Source organism: Stegodyphus dumicola, chromosome 4 (assembly GCF_044657685.1).
Source record: "Stegodyphus dumicola isolate Sdum_Otavi_A_Nest chromosome 4, ASM4465768v1".
Lineage (NCBI taxonomy): Eukaryota > Metazoa > Arthropoda > Arachnida > Araneae > Eresidae > Stegodyphus > Stegodyphus dumicola.
In genome coordinates, this window is record NC_140771.1 from 170,765,792 (window position 1) to 170,785,321 (window position 19,530).

A 19,530-nucleotide genomic window follows, 5' to 3' on the forward strand; every position below is an offset into this window, starting at 1 on the left:
AAACTTGAGTTGTGGTACGCAGCCAACTCGTAACATTATTAGCGTTAATTTAAAAAAAAATATTTGTAGTTTAAGAAAAATTTTGTTTTATTACCAAATTATGATTCTAAAGTAAAAACTTCGTAAAAAATATTAATGCATTTTTAGACACTGACAACTTTTAAATTACTTGAGTGAAAATTCGTTTGACAGATCATCTGCAAAAAAATTATAAATTAAAGACATTAATAAATCACAAAAAACCTTAGCGAATGGTATTTAAGATGGAAAAAAATCAACATCGTATTCGATTTTCTTTAATAACGGTCCCCTCAATGCAAATTTGAATATGACGTCAAAAATTCTAGATTTTGATATTAAATATTTCCGCCAATTTTTGTCGTACGAAAGTCAAACTTTTTTTAGCATTATTTTTTTCTTATAACGAGTACAAAATTTTTCTAAACCTTATAGCTACTTCGGGCGTAATAAAAAATTTGAAAGTTTTCCGATTTTATATTACAGTTTTTTTTCCCTTTACACACACATATGCGACATGCGACGGAGGACGTGGGCAGCACCCCTTTACCATATGAGTAATTGGTGTAGTGCCACGTCCACCAGTATCTATAGTCGAACTTGAGGGTCACACGAGGGTCTCGCACGGGCGCCGAAACCCAGCGCCCGGTGTATCCCGAGGACGGTCCCACTGACCAAAAGCGCCCTCCGGGGATATTCTCTCATCCGCTTGTCCGAGCCTCTGTATTTGTTGTTGTATGTATAGAAAATTACATGGCCTAACAAGGGTCATCACTGCATTTGCAAGCTGGGAAAGTCTAAGGCAGATTTGATAATGGCATTATTACATATTGTTGACAAACTATTGCTACGTACCAATGGCATACATTATACATTTTACGTACATTGTACATACACTATATATACATTAGACTTACATTAATCATCATTACATTATATAGTATTTATTACATTATTACATTCATTTGTATCCATACTGGGACCCAAATTACTTAATTTGAATTACTTAATTAGAGAGTATTGAGGTGCATTATTGCATATCGTTCTTACATTGCATGTAAATCTTTGCGTTAATCACATTTGAGCCCACTACAGTCAAATTGGGTCTTAATTCAGTTACATAAATATCAAGGAAATGCCAAAACGAAAAATCAAGGAAATGCCAAAACGACTCGGACGCTAGGTGCATTAGATTGCGCCTGACTGGCGTAAGATAAAATATTCTACTGTACAAGGTTATATACATGCAGGGGTAGGATATGGAAACAGTAAGATGATAATGCATAAAACAATTATATGTGGAGACATGCTGAAATATAACATACCAACACAGATATCATAGATACATTACACATACGTTACATGAAAATCAATAACTAACATAACACACACATATACGTATCGAGAGCCATTTCTAGTGCATTCGGGTTAAAAATATTTAAAAAAGCATATCCTTAGAATTTCCGATAGACAGTCTCGCGCGGTGGTGATAACAATGTTTTATTTCGTACAGCGTTGCCACTGCTCGTTTTGAAATCATAGTGTTTCTTAATGAAAAAGTTGTTAAAGTTTTATAAAATATGAAATAGATAATAAAATAAACTCGAAACTAAAAATTCTGACTTCCATGTACCCATATTTGGTGTGGATGACTATGTTATTCAGAATTAGACGGCTCTGGGTACCGTTGTTTTATTCACAATACATTCATGCAGATTCTTCGCATTACTTAATTTCTTTAAATATAATGCAGGACGATAATATTTGGTGGCAACAATTTGAAATGCGTTTCGACACAAAATGCCTTTTCGAGAATAATAACCCTTCTGGGCTAACGCCACTTTGGGCTAAAAAGGAAATAAACAAACATCTACATACAAATACTTTCCAATTTAAGAAAGTAAACACTAATAATGCGAGTTTATCACGGAAGCATCCCAGAAGCACTTTAAAAACAAATACACAAAAGAGTTAAAAATGATGCATGGTACAATAAAGCTGTTTACATTTTCATATCACCGGCAGCACGCACTGATCAATTTTTACCACCGTAACGCATTTAGAGGAATTGGCTTCCCAGCGACCCACTTCTTGGAGAGAAAGTATACGTAAATGGGGAGAATCGGTGATAGTGCAATTTGCATAACTTGGTTGTTTGCATCAACCTCTCTCTCAATCTTTTCCTTCCTTTCGGCGGGAATTTCCATCAAAGTGAATAGAGTATTGCCGATTTAACGAACGGGTTATAAACTTCTCTCCGATTGACCCATATTCAGTCTCATGAGAAGACGCAATGAATTGGAGTTGCGCTTTCATTATTGTTCATTTCTTTACGGAACTGTTACAAAAGCAATAAATGAACGCCCGCCAGGCAAAATCCTTTTTTGATCATTGCGGTTTATAGCAGCATGACGACTGATTTATGTGCTAAATAAAAAGTGGATAAGGAACTGAAAATGATAAATTAAGGAGGAAAAAAAAATAGGAGAAAATTAGACCTTCACCACCGAAATGCTCTGATGATATTAAGCGTTGCATTCGTTGCAAAACAGAATTTTTATACTTTAAAATAAATTAATAGAAAACATAGCAGGTTAAAACGATTTAACATTAACCTCTTTTTTTCAAACTTCTGTTCATAGCAATATCAACAAAATTTGATACAAAAAACATCAGATTACTTGAATGCCGCAAAGTTCACGAACGCTATATACCTAAGACAAGGGATGTCTTCGTAAAGGACTTTCTAAGAGTAACTGGGTCGTATTCATGTTATACAGGGGAAAAACTACGAAAACCAACCATGCAACCAGCTCATTCACTTAAACTCGAATTTGGATAGAACTACTAGTATTCAACTATCTTTAACCGCTTTTACTGTCTTAATACATCAAAAAAATGTTTTAAAAAATTAAGCTATATAAAATAAAAATTGGAAAAAAGTGCAATCTGAGAGATAAAAATTAAAAATGCAATTCAAAATATAATCTTTATTCGTTAGAAATTCCACTACGAAAGCATCCCACCCCTTGGGCAGATATTTCAATGAGGTTTCATAGCCTAATAAATCTGTAGTTAAATTGACGCCATTCTAATTTTATAAACTATTGACTTTAACAATATATTTTAATTATATATGTTCGCAAAACTAACGGCCAGTTGTAGCATGCAATAGTCCCTCTCCTGGTGCAAGATTTAAAGGATACATTGCAAGTACGATTAAGACTTTAGATTGCAAATGTGCTGCTTTTGCTGTTGGAGTTTAAGACTTAAAAATGTAAATGTCTGTATAAGTCAACAATGTACAGCTTCGTTACAAATTCCTCTTTAAGACATTTAAGTATGGCTTTACGTTAAGCATACAGTAGACGACGCTTAATGTGATCACGGTTAATATTGTTATTCGGATTTTGTTATCGAATTGCCGAAGTTCCGCCCGTTTGTATACGAAAACTTGGCAAACTTCTCTTATTGTGGTCAACAATGTGACTTATATGTTTAAAATATTACAGTGTTCATTTCTTACTACTGAAATAAAGTCGCCAAAAGAAGGTCAAAATGAATTATAAAAATTGGAAAGTGACAGAGAAATATCGCCAAAGGATTAAGTCACCAAACAACTTCGTTTCCATTATAATCAAGCATTTAAAATTAAGCAAGACAAGTAACCTAAATCTGGCGTACGTATAGAATAACTCTATCGATTTTGGAGAGCGATGAGACACACGGCTTTCTTTTTCAGGAGGGAAAAAAAAAAGGAATTTTTTTTGCCTTTTTCTTACTCCTGAAAAAAAAAAAAAAAAAAAAAAAAGCGAAGATCTATTAAGGATTTATTTTTTTAATTTACGTTGTTTTGGATTACTTTAATTACTCGAGGGGTATCTGCCAAAAGGGACAGATGCCTTCATGCAATACTTTCCAAAGGAAACTGGCTCATATCCACGCTGCACATGGGGAAAACCACTGAAACGCCCATGCAGCTAGCCTGCTTGCCGAGATGTGAACCCCGGACGGAATTTTCAGTGATTTTATCACTAGGCAGCTGGTGGGCACTAATTGTACATAGGCATATATCTTTTCAGCAAGGGAAACACTCCAAGTATTAAGATTACGGGTTTAGCATGGGTCAAATAACTTCCACAAACGTATGAACAGTTCATAAATGAAACTTTTGCTTTAAGTATGAAAAGTTCATAAACAAATTTTTGCCTTTTCCTATCTATGCTGAGAAAGTTCCTTTTTTTCCCGAATGGTGGACACTAGCCATTTTAGGCTTTGGCCCCTCCAGAAGCGGTGATCGTTTCATTCACAAGGCGCGGCCTCTGTTACTTCCTACGAAGAGGCGTTCTCCGGGATTCGAACCTGGCCCTTTAGGACGGCAGTCAGAGTCATTAACCATTTTTTCATCTGGGCGACATGCTGAGGAAGCAGCCATTTTTGTATGTGTCTGACTGCAATTATATTAAATTAGTTAAACGCCATTGGTATTTTGAAGAACACTTTTTCCTCATCTTTTAATCTTATCATTCGGTTAGTATTATCATAATAATCGTGAACAAATGTGATTGCATTATGCGCATTTAAGAAATAATTATGGCCAGAAGATAACTACTATTTTCAGTCTTACAAATTCAACAATCATGCTTTACAAATGTATCATTGTAAAATAATGAAGTAACAATCAATAACCCGCAGCTTCCTTAGAAAATGTGGTTCATTCTTTGCATAAATTACTTTCCCTCGCTTACACAAAATTTGTTTATTTTTTACGCGCAAACAAATAAGACACAATAAAATGAAAACAGTTAACCAGACATTTCAGAATAATCTAGGGCGACAGAATGGTGCACGAATGATTCACAGTCGCGTATCGACGGGGTCTGACCTTCAGATACTGCAGTGCAACAAAGAATATACCAGCATTGCAGTAAAATTTCGGGAAGTCGTACTAAAGTACTGATGAAACTGACAGTTAAAAGACTCACTCGGAATTACTAATGCGACTATTTGAACTTTTTTTGCATCATGGTTCACCATTTGCCTAAGTAATTACCTGCACATCCGGACAGCAAAGTACATATATTCCAAATTGTAGCTGAAACGCTTACAGAAAACAGAGCATTTTTTTATTTAAGTGTAAGGATGCAGCTCATGCAAATTACAATATGTAACTTGACATTCAGTATTCCTATTTACAATGCGCGATGAATTACAATTAAAATCGTCAAGCAAATTATTACTGTAGGCGTTGAGAATATTATGCTGATGCTTGTTGCCTTAACACCTATAATAATCGTTGTTCGGTGTGTCATTTTAACTCAGATCTTTAAACTGTTCTTCGATTAAAAGTCTGCGCACGTTAAGATAACCATCATAAAAATAGATGCATCACCAAAAATGACGAATGAAAAAGCATTTTCTTTTCTTTTTCCTCTCCTTTAAAATATAGATATGAAGTTTGAGATTCAAAAACTTTTATCATTGTTTTCAGAGCAGTCCTCAGAATCTAAATCTGCGAACACTACTTTGTTAGTTTTGCTTACTATGGCAAAGCACTTGATATTATCTTCCGAAAGGAAAACACACCTTCGTGGAGAACACTTCAAGAACATTATTTGTTTGGTTTATTGAGATTACGGCAAAGCATACTAGGGCTATCTGCCTAATGGAAGAGATGCTTTCGTGGACGACTTTCTAAGAAAAACTTGCGCTTGTATAAACGTTACACATGGAGAAAACCATGAAAATGCCCAAGCAGCCAGTCCGTTTGCGTGGAATCGAAGATTATTCGGAACTACCAGCGTTCAGCGATTTAACCGCTCGGCCTCCGGTGGGCCTCAAGACTATGAACACAGGGAACTAATCCTAGGTTGGCCTCTCAGTAGCTGGGTTGGATTAGATTATTTGAATAGGACAGACAATCTATACCACATTCCAATAGCTGAACCGGTTGGCTGCGTACAGATTCCAGTTTTCTTTAAGGAAAACGCAAGGGATCATTTGTGTTATACGATAACAGGCGTGAAATAGCTTTTTACGCAGAGATATACACAAAGTTGTCTATTCACCACCGTTAAATTAAATATTCTATGCTTATCCCTTAAAACAGCGTTCTTGTTTTCAAAGTAAATATTTCCAAAGAATTATTTAAACTGGATCGCTCCATTTTGTTTGTTTATCGAAATAACTAATCTACGAGACACATTCCGAGAATTTAGAAAAATTTTACAATAGTCAAAATGAGCTGATAACAGAAATATATTTTCTCACAGGAAATGCCAAGTAAAACGTATATCGTTCTAGAAAAAACTTGTTTGGCATGTGTTGTTCCATAATGAAAAATATCCTCTTAATATAAGTGTTCCTTTGAAATTCCTCGACGAAGGCACCCTTTCCCTCGCTTAACATTTTATGCTTCATCATAATGAGTGATTCCGATTAGCCTCTTTCCGAATTTCGGCAAATGGACTAGTAACATGAAGCTTTCGTATTTTTCCCATGTGCAAGCTATCTATGAGTTAATTCCCATTACAATGCCTTCCACATAAGTAGTCCTTCTTTACCCTCGAGTGTTATGTTGCAATCAATCAACCAGCAAACCATAATCCAAATCATTATGCATTTTTGACAAGTCGGCTTAATGGGACACTGACTAAGGTTTCCAGGTTTCTTCATGTCTCACTAAGATTTTTCAAATACCATTTATGAAGGTATTCTTCCCTTTAGGAAAAACGTCCTCATATCATTGAATTAATCAATTTTTATGAGGCATACAACGATGATTTTTTGAAGGCAGAGATAAGTTCATAGTTTTGATTATTGTAAAACCAGAATACATTAAACTTAGTGTTACAGTAGTTAAATATTACAATGAATTAGGTATTTAAAGAGATAGCTCTCACATTCACTAAGCAGCTATATGCACACTTTTATATTTAGCACTATTACACATCGGTCAAACTGCTTCCCGTCTCCAAAAAGTTATCACTTTATGCTCCATAAACATTAATTAATTAATTATTATAGCAAAGCGGTAGGATGAATGACTGCCTAATGAGGTGCCTCCATGAAGAATATTTTTTTAATTAAAAAAATTAATTCCCATTAGAAAACTTAAAAAAAAATCACTGGTTCCTTTTCGATACAGGATAACAAGTAATTTTCTTCAGAAGGGTATATGCGCCAACGTTGCATATTGACCATTGTTGAAATTAATGTATAATTCTTATCTCTTTTAATGTTTTCTTGTTTTTTCAAGGTATCACCATTAATACATTTTTAAACTGCGTATCTGTATTTTGGTTTTTATTTATTGAAGTAATTAGCCTAAAAGATAAAATTCTAGTTCTCAGAAAAATTATGAATTAATAAAAAAAGTATGTTTTCTCTCCGAAACTATCTAGTTGACGTCTATATCTCCCCAGAGAAAATTGTTTGGGCTGTGTTGTCTTATAGAGGAAAAATCGAAAGTATCAAAACTCTACCTTAAGTAGCAAAACTTAAAAAATGTATAACAAATATACATTCTGAAGATTTATATGTAAAAACTGCAACCAAAGCAATGAACTGAGAATTTCTTTTATGAATTTATTTCAAAACCATTAAAAAATTTTAAAACCAAACAGTAAAATAAAGCAAAATGATCGAAATAAATGTTAGAAAAAAAACTATAAATTAAAATGTTCTATGTTTAAAGAACTGCTGAATTAAAAAAAAAGGCCTTTTATCATTTATGACAACGTGCGCTTTGGGCATATATACCTAAAGCGCATTTAATATATTTTTGTTCTAAGGTTTAGTCTCGTTTTTATTAACGGAATTCTGAGGTCAAATACATTTCTCTCTAAAAAGGTAATACCTGTCTGTACCTGAATACATGCTATGAAATGTGAAGCCGGTCTTTTTCCCCCCTCTAGCTGTAATCACGTTATCAGTCTATTAGTTATTTAACTGCTCGAAGGTATTTCAGCTACTGATGAATTTATCATTAAGAAACCTTTGTGCCCTATCTCGCATGTTCTTTTAATCTGGCGCTTTAAATTCATGCAGCTTATCCCTGAATGTCAAACTAGCTATTATATCTTTTGATAACATCACACCTTTCATAGCCGTCAATTAGCAATCATTAACGTCGTAAGGCTGCAGTATATTTTCCGTGCGGAATAGAAGCACGAAATGAAATGACATGTAAAATAATGCTTGGATTCAGTGCCAGTGTTGCTATAACCAAATACATGCTGCAGCAAGTTAACATCTCAAAACAGTTTCTTTCCTCTCTCTATGCATATACATACGCTGGGAATATTTTTAATGGTATGTCTATTAATTTTTCAAACTTTTTTAATTATATGTCAACTACTATTCTTTACAAAAAGAATCATTTTGAAATTACAATCAAGAAAATACCGTTTACTATTGTCTTTTTTGCGAGCTTTATGTTTTTTTTGGGCTAAACCCTTGGCCACTTTTTAAAACGTAAAATGGGTAATCATTATTACATATGTAACCTTTCATTGATTATTTGATTAACCTTGCCTGTATGAGTACTATATAATAACAGCATAGCTAATAAGACAAGACAAATTTTATAATTATAATTCTTTATGTTAATAGAATGTGGTTGGCAAAATAAGGACTTTCTCATCAAAAAGCTATCACATTTGACTGATATTTGATTATCATGAACACTGGATTACATAGTTAAAATGCGTAAATGTATTTTAAATTTTGATAGTTAACACGTTAAGCCCGGCGCCCAGTGACACGTTAAGCCCGGCTTTCTGCTTAATCAGAGGGGATACCTTTCTATAGGTCTTCACAAATTAAACAGGCTGTGTGAAATTTCGGATCTATTAGCGGCCGAGCTATAATAGCGTTGAACAAAGGTAGTTCAACTTCGATTCAAATGCTGGAGGTGGTTTTTCCCATTTGTAACGTGAACACGAAGAGATAAAAGTCCTTCACGAAGGCAATGCCTCCTCTTAGGCGCACAACCTTAGTGTGTTTTAATAAAATAATGCAATCAAATCCAATCAAAACTTGGCGAAGAGGCTGGCTGGTTTTCCTCATGTATACGAAATACTAGTTTCCCTAAAACGTCATCAAATCTATTTCGAACCTGGCGAATGGGCTGGTTGCATGGCGTTTTCCCGATTTTCCTCATGTATACTCGTATACGAAATCGTTTCCTCAAATGGCGCTTTAGGGAGTTTCGAAGGGGTTATACATCCTTCTGATCGGGCAGATAGTTCTAGTACGCTTTGCTGTATTCTGAATAATCCAATCGTACGGTTTGTAATAATTCCTCCACGGAGACGAATGTTTGACAAAACATACAGACAGTTTGGTTTATCTGATTATGGTAAAGCACTCGAGTGCTATCAGCCTAAGCAGAGGGATACCTTCGTGGAGAGCTTTTTAAGGGAAACTGGCTAGTATGCACCTTACACATGGGAAAACCACGAAAACGCCCACGCGGCCAGACCCTTCGGGATTCGAAACACAGACCGAACTACCAGTGTTAAGCAACTTTACCGCTCGCCCACGGGTGGGCCTAAACTTTCAGATGAATTCAGATAAAAAACAGAAACTTATAGATGAATTCGGATTTAAAAAAAAACCATTATAGAATTACCTTACAATCAGGCTCCAAGAATAAGCATAAAACTCACATTTAAAGCAATTAATCAAGAAGGAAGATAAATTATGCACAAATTAGTTTAAGTTAATTGTAAAAGATGCCTTTCTGAAGTATTTTTTCCACCCCCCCAGAAAATCTTTCATCAGGGTATCCCTTCCAAGGCATGCTTTGCTTTCATTAATCAAAGAATCAACCGAAGATTTTTTTTAATGGAGAAACGGTTAACATTAATACAGCCAAATATAAAGGAATTCGGTACTTTTCCGTTTGGCCGGCGCAAATCTCGCCAAGCAGACTTTATTGGCGACAACATACAGTATACACATAAAAATATTAAAAAAAAAATGTTAGTTCTAAGAATTCTTTTTTTGAAGGCATAAACATTTTAATATCGCTTAAAATTTTATAAAAAGCCAATAAATAAAGACAATAAATTTGTAAAAAGACATTAATAATTTACTATGCTTTCATGGTTCAACATTCTGATTCGCCGGTTCATATCACGTGACCCCAAGCGATCTCATTCACGTAAACTACTCTACAAAAATCTAATGCTCTCAGTAATTATCTACATTAATTTCAAGTTAAATCTTAATTTGGAACAGAAGCTTAAATGCAAGAAATATTTCAATTCGTACGAATAGCTTACTCAGAAATTATGTAAAGCTGCAGTGCTTTACTTCGCTAATGCATTCTCATTAGAATTGATGAATTTAACCCTTGACTTTACCTTTTCTATATTTTCGGCTTCGGGTAAGCGCTGTGATTGCATCCTGATTGACTTAATTACCGAAAACAACCTTAGACATAAAACTGAACAATCTGATAAAAATTCTATGTAATTATATGCCACTATTGAAAGAAACAATCAATATGATAAGAAAAAGCTGCAACTTGTTTTGAAAATGAGGCGTAAAAGGAATATTCCGTTCCAGCGAGAATTTTCCGTTTGGCATCGGTTGTACCATTATTGGCGACTTTATCGCTTGCGCCGGCAAAACGGAAAAGTACCAGGAATTCATTTTATAAACACAACTGTCTGCCAGGAATAAGACCTCAAAATAAATTACCGAAACTGAAAATGCTTAATGTGTAAATGTTAACAGTTTTTATTTACTGCATTTAGGTAAAACTAATATGAGAATTTTAGAATTACTTTTATTAATTATTTGAAAACGGTAATTTTTATTTATTTTAAATAATATTACAGTAATTTTAATTATTAAGCACTTTTTTTTTTTTACTGAATTTTGCTTCAGAACTTGAATATTGAAATGACTATCGAGGGAATATTTTCAAATGCTTAAAGAATAAAAAATGTATAATGAAGTAATACATAAAGTTTTGCATTAATTTAGTATAGGTAAAACGTATAGGTAAACATTTTGTTCATTTGTTTACCCAAACATTATATTAATTTCAATAACATGCAATTAATTATTTCTTTTATTTTAAATAACAAGCATATGTCGTATTTATCAATAACGTGATTTAGTGGTCTAAGAAATGATTCGGACTTTGCACTGTTAATATTTACAAATAATTAAAAATATTTGTAAAAACTAAACTGTTCATCTGAAATGATTAGTTGTTTGAATTATTTCAGTATTCAAAAGGACTACTTTATAATTAAATATTATTAATAATTAACTACTTATCGCTAGTTAATTAAGTAAATAATAAATCTAAATTGGTATCATGAAAATATTCGTTAATTCCAGTTGCTAGGAAATATGTAGACTGAAATCAATTAATTTCACAATACTGTATTGTTATTAATAAAAAAATTACGAAAATTTATTGTCAAATATGTAATCTCAGATTTCCTTTCATATAAATCCATGTGGAGCATAAGCATACACTTTAATTGTGTTACGCAGTTTGCCCTTGACCGCTATATTTACAACCGCACGCATGCACGGCAAACTCAGCGGCCGGAGGCAAATGGACTAGCCGACTAAAGTACGATAAGATCACCGCAAGCACTTCCACCTTTACGGCGGAGTGAAACTTACTACTACGGAGTAAACAACTTTTACCTTTTAGGGTGAAATCCTGAATTATATCCAAAGAATAATCCGGCTGGGAGAATATGATTTACCCTGGAGTGAAACACTACAAGTTAAGTTTCTCATTCGTTACTTTCTGCTTCGTTTAGCTGCACAGAAAGTTTGATAAATATTGTGCACAACAATATTCTACGTAAATAAAACACTGCTTTCGAGTACTGACGAAACGATTTTGCGGCGTTTTGCACGTCAACCACTGCTTCGGCTCTTCATAGAAACCAGAACTAGATAACCTGTGCTGCCATCTAGCGGCGATAGCTCCATTTATCCAAATAGCAGAGCGAAAATTCTTCGTTTTGCAAGATCCTGAGTTAGCCACAGTGAAAGATATTGATTTTTGTATCCCACAGTATGAAGATCTCGCAAACTTTTGCATAGTTCTTCAAAAGCTACAGAAAAAGCTATTTAATACTACAGGAGAAAATATCAGACTGTTTTTCCTGTCAATTATATCCCTCCTGTATTCATTGGTAGAAGGGAAAATCAGTAGGAATGTGATGCTTAGGTGTAGATAAAAGCGAAGAAAAAAAAAAAATCTTAAAAGGAAAGTCCTTTTAATATTAGAGAGTTCAAATGACTTTGTAGTATAATAGTTTCTCTTGAATTTCTAAAACAATATGGAATAATTAATGTGCAGTCATTATTATTTAGAATAAAACTTTATAATTAGGGAAATATTTTATTACCTTAATTACTCTGTTTAATACACTAGTTATATTAAATTAATGAAATACATTAAAACAAATTTTAAATTAGTAATAAATCTTAAAATAAATTAATAAATTATTTTAGATATCATAATTATATAATTAAAAACCATTGAATAGGATTTGAACATGTGATCATGATATTTATTTATATGTGAAATATGTGAAAAATATGTTGCATATTGCATATAGGAATTATTGCTCATTTGTACGTTTTAGAACTCTAATGGGTTTATAACATAATTTAATAAATAATTACGCTGTCTAAAGGTGCTGTATGAATTTAAAGCCAACAGGGGTAACACCGTTGCATTAACTTAATAAATAATTAAGTAGCAATCTTTTATTTTACTTCATATATGAGTTAATTTCAAATTTTAAGTTACCATGCACATTATTCAGGGTACTGCTTTTTCAGATTTATAACTGGCCCTAGATTTAGTAACTTTTGGCCCTTTTATTCTTTCATCTTATAAGGTCCAAAGTCCTATTCATCTTCTGAGGTCCAAAAGGCAACTCATCCTCTGGTCCAGTGAGGTCCAGTGAGGTCCTCTGGTCCAAATCTTAACCGTCCCCTGATTTAGTGAGGTCCAGAAGCTTACTCATCTTTTGATCAATTGAGGTCCTCTGATCCAGTAAAGTCCAAAGACGCCGGCGTCCTCAGGCTATGACCTAATGAGTTCTAAAAGCATATTCATCATTTGATCCAGCCGTGTTCTCGTGAAGAAAGGTAGCGTAAATGCAATACTGATTGCTCTGTCCGTTTTGCGGCGGTCTTGGAACTCTGGTACAATATACCCGTGAAAATTTACATCATGAGCTCTTCTGGGATTTCTTTGTTGTGCAGTGTAACTTAGAAAAGTAAACTAAACTACTAAAAGTACTTATAAAGAAATTATCTGAATTCCGGAGATGAAAACAATCATGTTTGTGAGAGAAGGCAGTTCTGCAAGACAGACACGCATAATATTAAATCACTTATATTGTGCTGTAACTAGTTTTAAAGTAATGAGAAAGATTAGCGCCAGAGATCTACTTTTAGAGATAAGAGAATGTCAAAATCACTGACATAATTACTCTATTATTAATACTTTCTCTACATAATTACTCTTCGTGTGAAACATCATTAAAGTACTTTCCATTTTTTCACATTCATCATGACGTAGAAACAGAAAAGACATTTTTCTTCAGTATAAGGTTAATGTAGGTTCTCGTTCTGATTTAAAATGCATAAAAGAAATCGAAAGGTTCTTTAAAACCTTGTCTGAGCTCTCGAAGTGGTGTAAAAGTAAAATATCGTAGAATGCTGCCTGGAAATTTATCATTTCAACAAATTTAGTTTTGACTGTACTGATAAATACTCATTCTGAAAGAATTCAAACAGCTGTCTGAAAAGCTTCTATAGGCTCATGAAAGCAGCACATGCTGTGATGCTTATATATACTGAACACTTAGTCATACGAGAACTTATATCATTACTTTTTTACCAAACAGTGGAACACACTGTTGGCAAACAGAATAATTTTTACAAAGCATTTGTTGAGTATACATATTAAATGCCTCTATGAATGATTTTCAGAAAACGGAGTTCCAGTTCACTGACTGGATCTTTGATGCTTTCTGAAGATACCAGTTAAGAAATATATGTATGCGTCAAGCAGTACAACAGCTACTAGGGAATGGAATATTTTTTTTCACAGAAAAAGGGAAAAAAATATCTAACTTACATTCCTTTATTATATTTGAAAGGTTAAGCTTATGGACCCATAAAAGCATGAATTTTCGTCGAAAAATTAGAAATTTAGCTTACACTAAATGGGATATTTTTGGACTATTATGTATGGATTAGGTTTTGATCCGTTAAGAAAATTTCAATTGTTTACAATCATTATTTGAATAAAAGACTGTAAAAAAATCATTAATTATGTTTTGTAATTTGGCATGACATTATTGCTGTTGTTATTGTGACTAATCTCGCTTCTTTGATATCAAAGCAAACCCATGACATTCATTTTGGCAAGGAGGTAAGACTACGCCTGTCGTTGGCAACAGCCTTGGGAAACATTACAGGTGATAAAACGACTTTGCTCTTTTCCACCCACAATGTTTAAGAACAACATCCCGGGGTAAGATGGGTCCTGGGTTCTCACACCCGCTTTCCCTACCAACAGCCACTCGAGATGACTTTCGGCCCTCCACATAGTTATAGTGCTTCCATGCCGCACAGACACTATACATTTACGAACACCCATGCCTTCTCCGAGATCCGAACCCGTGTCCTTCGGTACGGCGGTCAGCGTCGCTAACAGCTACCCCGGTTGGAATGGCGCAGCGAATTATATATGGCTTTTCCTTCTCGGTACGCTTCTTTGAAAGATTATGAAGTTTTCACATTTCTAAATAAAGCTATATTATTGATAAGTAAAGAGAAAGAGAATATCTGATCGATTCGTGATGGGCTTCGTGATTCTCAGTGAGGGTTTGTATCCCACGCTCCTGCATATTTGCCGCTGTTAATTAGTTCAAGATTCGATTATCCATGGGAATGAAGTTAATTGTTCGATCTATTTTTTTAATATTTGTAAATAATTAAAGCCTTTTTGACCGCATTTTATGTCGGTTTTTCTGTGTTGCTGTATATTGGTTTACTTACTTATTTATTTATTGGCTTTAGGATGATAATTTTGGATTTTATTTTGTGTTTAATCGAATTTGTGGCCATATGCTTTGTATATAAGTATTTGTACATTGTAAATGATTATAAATCATTCGTTTCGGAGAGCAACAGCATTTGAATTTTGAAAAAACGCGAAATATGGGCCAATTAGATCCTAACAAGCCTTAGAAATAATTTTGTTAAGCCAAGCTGGCGACATTTTAAGATTTCTCGCCAATTTGGTGACTTTTTGGAAGATTTGGGAAAACGCATTTTTGAAGCCCTGCAATGGATTCTTAAAGAAGCTTCCAAACCTAGGGAGAACTAGGGAACCGAGAACTAGGGAGTTCTGAATCAACTCTTAGATATAGCGGTTAGATGAATTGCGTTTTAGCGTTTACTCTGCTTGTAATTTTTAGAATTGACTATTTTTAAGACGCTAAAGAGAAATAGCCTAATCTACGCATCTCCTTGAGCTATTTCCAGCGGCTTCTTGTACTGCAAGTAGTCAATTTTTATAATAAATTAATAATATCTTTTTGCTTATCAGGAGTAACTATTTTAAGAGACATCAGTGAATCCGCAGCTTGCAACGTTTTATTGATTTTGTCTTAGTTTTCCTTTTAAACTCTAAAAATAGTTTATATGTTTTTATTTAACATCATTTCTGGTATATGACAAGAAGTGTGAAACAGTTTTTTACAGAAAGGTAAATCTATAAATATTGTTTATTTTCGACGTAAATTAAATATACTGTTTTTATAGTTTAAATAGTGTTCTTGTTTTTAAACTGAGTGTTGGCGATAAATTGTGGCATTCTATTTCGTTATTTGTTTATCGAAATAAATAACTAGAGAGAAATATTTATTATATTTGTAAAATATTTATAGCAATATAAATGATTTGATGACAAAAGTATTTTTCGCGTTGGTAGAATCAAGTTGGTGCTTGTATTTTTCAATAGAGAATTGTTTGGCGTATGAACTGAAAATATCCATTTTTCTCATATGTTTTCCAAATTTTATGACAAATAATTTTGTAAGCATGTTAAAATGCTATCTGAAATAAGATTATATGAAACGTTATCATTAAATGAATGTTAAAATTATCTTGATATTTAGTACTTCAGAGTTGGTTCCCAAATTGTCGCCATCTGGTTCAGTGTGTACAGAAGGTACTGAGTAATTTCAAACATTTTCGACAGCTAAATCATCAAAATTAACTTATGAAGACTTAATTTAAACTAACTTGAGATTTGTAAATATCTCAGTTGCGTTGAAATTTCATCTTGAACATCACGAACTTCATCACTAATAAATACATATAGTGCCAAGGATGCGGGAATTAGATTCAAGAATTTTACTCCAGATTTATTATATATATCCAAAGACAGACCAAAAATGAGTTTATAAAACTTCATTTGTTCTGAATAGAAGTTTCTTGCTAGAAAGTATTCTTTTCCATTTCTGTTAATCAAAGAATACAAAGTCATCTATGATGCGGTTAAAGAAAATATAAATGTTCAAATAGGCTAAAGATCAATAAATACTTCATTTTATTTATTGATATTTTTAGCATCGTGGAGGATTTGAAGTGCTACCACCACTTAATTATATCCAAAAATAAATTCAGCTTTTTATTTAACTTCAATGCTTTCATACATTTCCAAGCAAATTCTGAAAAGCAGAATAAAGTGTTTTAAATATCCTCTAGTCACGTTTTTCAGTCATTAGATTGCACTTTATTTAGCATAATTATAGCATTTAATTAATTTTGATTTTTTTATTTGATTTTGTAGAAATGATGTATGTATTGTAACCGAGAATTTCTAATGTAAAATCTCTTAATTTTTATTTCTCATTTCAGGTTTTTTTCCTGAAAATTGCTGACATAAACCATCATCAAAATGGTGTTCAAGAGAGTTGATAAGAAATTTAAAATCTGTACTTACCGACCTTGATATGAAGAAGATGAACATGGATATGTTAAAAGAAATTCTTTAATGTTTATCTGAAAAAGAAAAATAAGGCTCCGTTAAGAAAGAAAATGCAGAATATTGTGCATGTTTTTAAATTAATAACATATATGTGAAGTGATATTTTATGATAATACATGTTAAGAAACTTATTTTTAAGAAAACATATTATTAAAGAAGCATGTTAAACATGTCTCAGAAAGCATGCTATTAAAAAACATTAAAACGTGCCTTGGAAAACATGTTATTAAAAAGCATATTAAACATTCCTTTTAAAAATATGTTACTAAGAAAACATATCTCAAACCTGTTATTAAGAAAACATGTTAAACAGGTCTTAGAAAGCATGTTATTAAAAAAACATAGACACTTCTTTGGAAAAGTGTGCGAAATATTAGCACGCTTTAGAAAAGCATATGACGCTAAAGCATCATCATATTGCTGTTAAGAAAAACATTGTATAGAAAATATATTAATATTAAGAAAAAAAATGTTATTGCGAGCCGAAATTAGTCGTGCAGCTCTTCACAGACTCACAGAATACAGTCAGTAGCTACACATCAAACTCCTAAGAACATTAAACACAACGCACTGCAAAGCGCATCTAAAAGGCCAAGCGTTCACGGATATTTCAATGCTCGGAATTCAGCTTTGAACTAACAATTGGGAGCAGATGTTCAGTCTTCGGTCTCTCTCGGCACCGAGAAATCTCTAGTAAGTTCCATTTCTTGAAATTACTGGAAGAAATGTTTGGTTGAAGTTAGATCTTAGGTCGCATACGGTTACAATAGTCAATTACGTTAACCATTACAGTTATACAGGGACCGGACCAAAATATTTCCAAATGACGAACGCCAGTTTGGCGATATCTCTTGTATTCCCTTGTGATTGCCCTTGTATTCTTACTTTTCCGGTAAAGCTTCGCTTCTTTAGATTTTTCATGCTGCATCATACAAAAAAATACTGCAATATCACATATAATTTCACTAAATTTATTTACATATACAGGGTATTTCTTAGATCATTGGACAAACTTGGAGGGGTGGAGGAACGTACTAAAACATGCATTTTCTGTATAGGAATATAGGGTCTAAAGTGCCGGTTAAGGCCGGAACACGAAAAAACGACGCGAGAGGAAAATGTGTTTATGTACAAAATCAACGCAAAGTACTTCTTTGCAGCAATGTTCAAGAAAGGGAACACTGACAGTCATAGGAACTACAGCTGTGATTGGCGGTAGAGGGCGGTAGTGAGCCGGACAAACCACGATCCGATGCATCAGAGGATCATTCGCAACTCTGATGTCCAGCGTGATGGGTGAGTTTACGCACATGGAAAAAGCTGATATGCATCTCATGTATGGTGCTACTAATGGGAACGGCAGAGCAGCGCTACGGTTGTACCATCAACGGTTTCCGAACAGGCGTATGCCGAATCACACAATGTTCGAGCTGCATCAGTATCTGTGTGAAAACGGGTCATTTGAAGCCACCTCTGACACTAGGAGTGGAAGAGGTGCACAACAACCTCGCATTGAAGAAACCATCTTGAACATTGTGCATTAATCACCTCAGACAAATACAAAAGCTATTGCACGTCGTCTGCAGCTAAGTCATTCCACCGTTTGGAGAGTATTGCATGAAAATGGTTTGCACCCATAGCATTTGCAGAGAGTCCAAGACTTGCAAGAGACAGATTACCCTCTTCATTTCTGTCATTGTTTCTTGCAGCAGTGTGCGGCGCAGGAGGATTTCCCATCGGATATGCTATTCACAGACGAGGCAACTTTCTCACAGCACGGCATCTTCAATAGCCACAACATGTACGTGTGGGCAACTCATAATCCCCACGGCACACGTCCACATGCATTCCAAACCCGCTTCTCCGTGAATGTGTAGGCGGTATAGTTAACGACTATCATAGGCCCATACCTCTTACCTGCACGTACAAATGGCTTATGTTGTTATATTTTTCTGCAAGAGGTACTACCGGAATTGCTGCAGCATGTTCCGGCTGTCGTTCGGGATCGCGTCTGGTTCCATCATGATGGTGCACCAGCCCATAACCACGTGCGGGTTCCCAATTACTTGGATGGGACTTTTCGGGCCGATGGATGGGCAGTGGTGGACTCGTTCGATGGCCATCCCGTTCGCCAGATTTATCTAGCTTGGATTTTTTATGGGGCCATCTAAAGAGCATCATTTACGAGAATCCCGTTGATTCTTTGGAGGACCTCGTTGCACGACTATCCATTGCGGCTGCAAGCGTGCGCGAAATGCCTGTCGTTTTCAAAATGTTCGTTAATCCCTTCTGTGATGTTACCAAGCATGTATTACTGCTGGTGGTCGCAATTTTGAACATTTATTGTGAATACTGTATTGCTACAAAGAAGCACTTTGCGTTGATTTTGTACATAAACACATTTTCCTCTGTCGTCTTTTTTTGGGGGGGTTCCTGCCTTAACC

General features: G+C 34.3%; 2 protein-coding genes across 11 annotated transcripts in view; one reads left to right on the forward strand and one right to left on the reverse strand.

The window, feature by feature from the left end:
- LOC118189724 (uncharacterized) overlaps positions 1-17,295 on the forward strand; it is a 451,032-nt gene extending 433,737 nt beyond the window's left edge. For all 3 annotated transcript variants that reach the window (XM_085815777.1, XM_085815778.1, XM_085815781.1), the window contains one exon: positions 16,957-17,295. Coding sequence is in view for 2 of the 3 variants with exons in the window: in XM_085815778.1 (XP_085671904.1) it covers positions 16,957-17,016 (60 nt within the window). In the remaining variant the exon portion in view is untranslated. The remainder of the gene's footprint in view (positions 1-16,956) is intronic.
- LOC118188251 (tyrosine-protein phosphatase Lar-like) overlaps positions 1-19,530 on the reverse strand; it is a 1,537,039-nt gene that overhangs the window by 970,519 nt on the left and 546,990 nt on the right. For 7 of the 8 annotated variants that reach the window (XM_085815772.1, XM_085815774.1, XM_085815771.1 and 4 more), the window contains exon 1: positions 11,698-11,900. The gene's annotated coding sequence lies outside the window, so the exon portion shown is untranslated. Of the gene's footprint in view, positions 1-11,697; positions 11,901-17,041; positions 17,101-19,530 lie in introns of those variants that run through there. The other variant, XM_085815767.1, reaches the window with a different exon arrangement.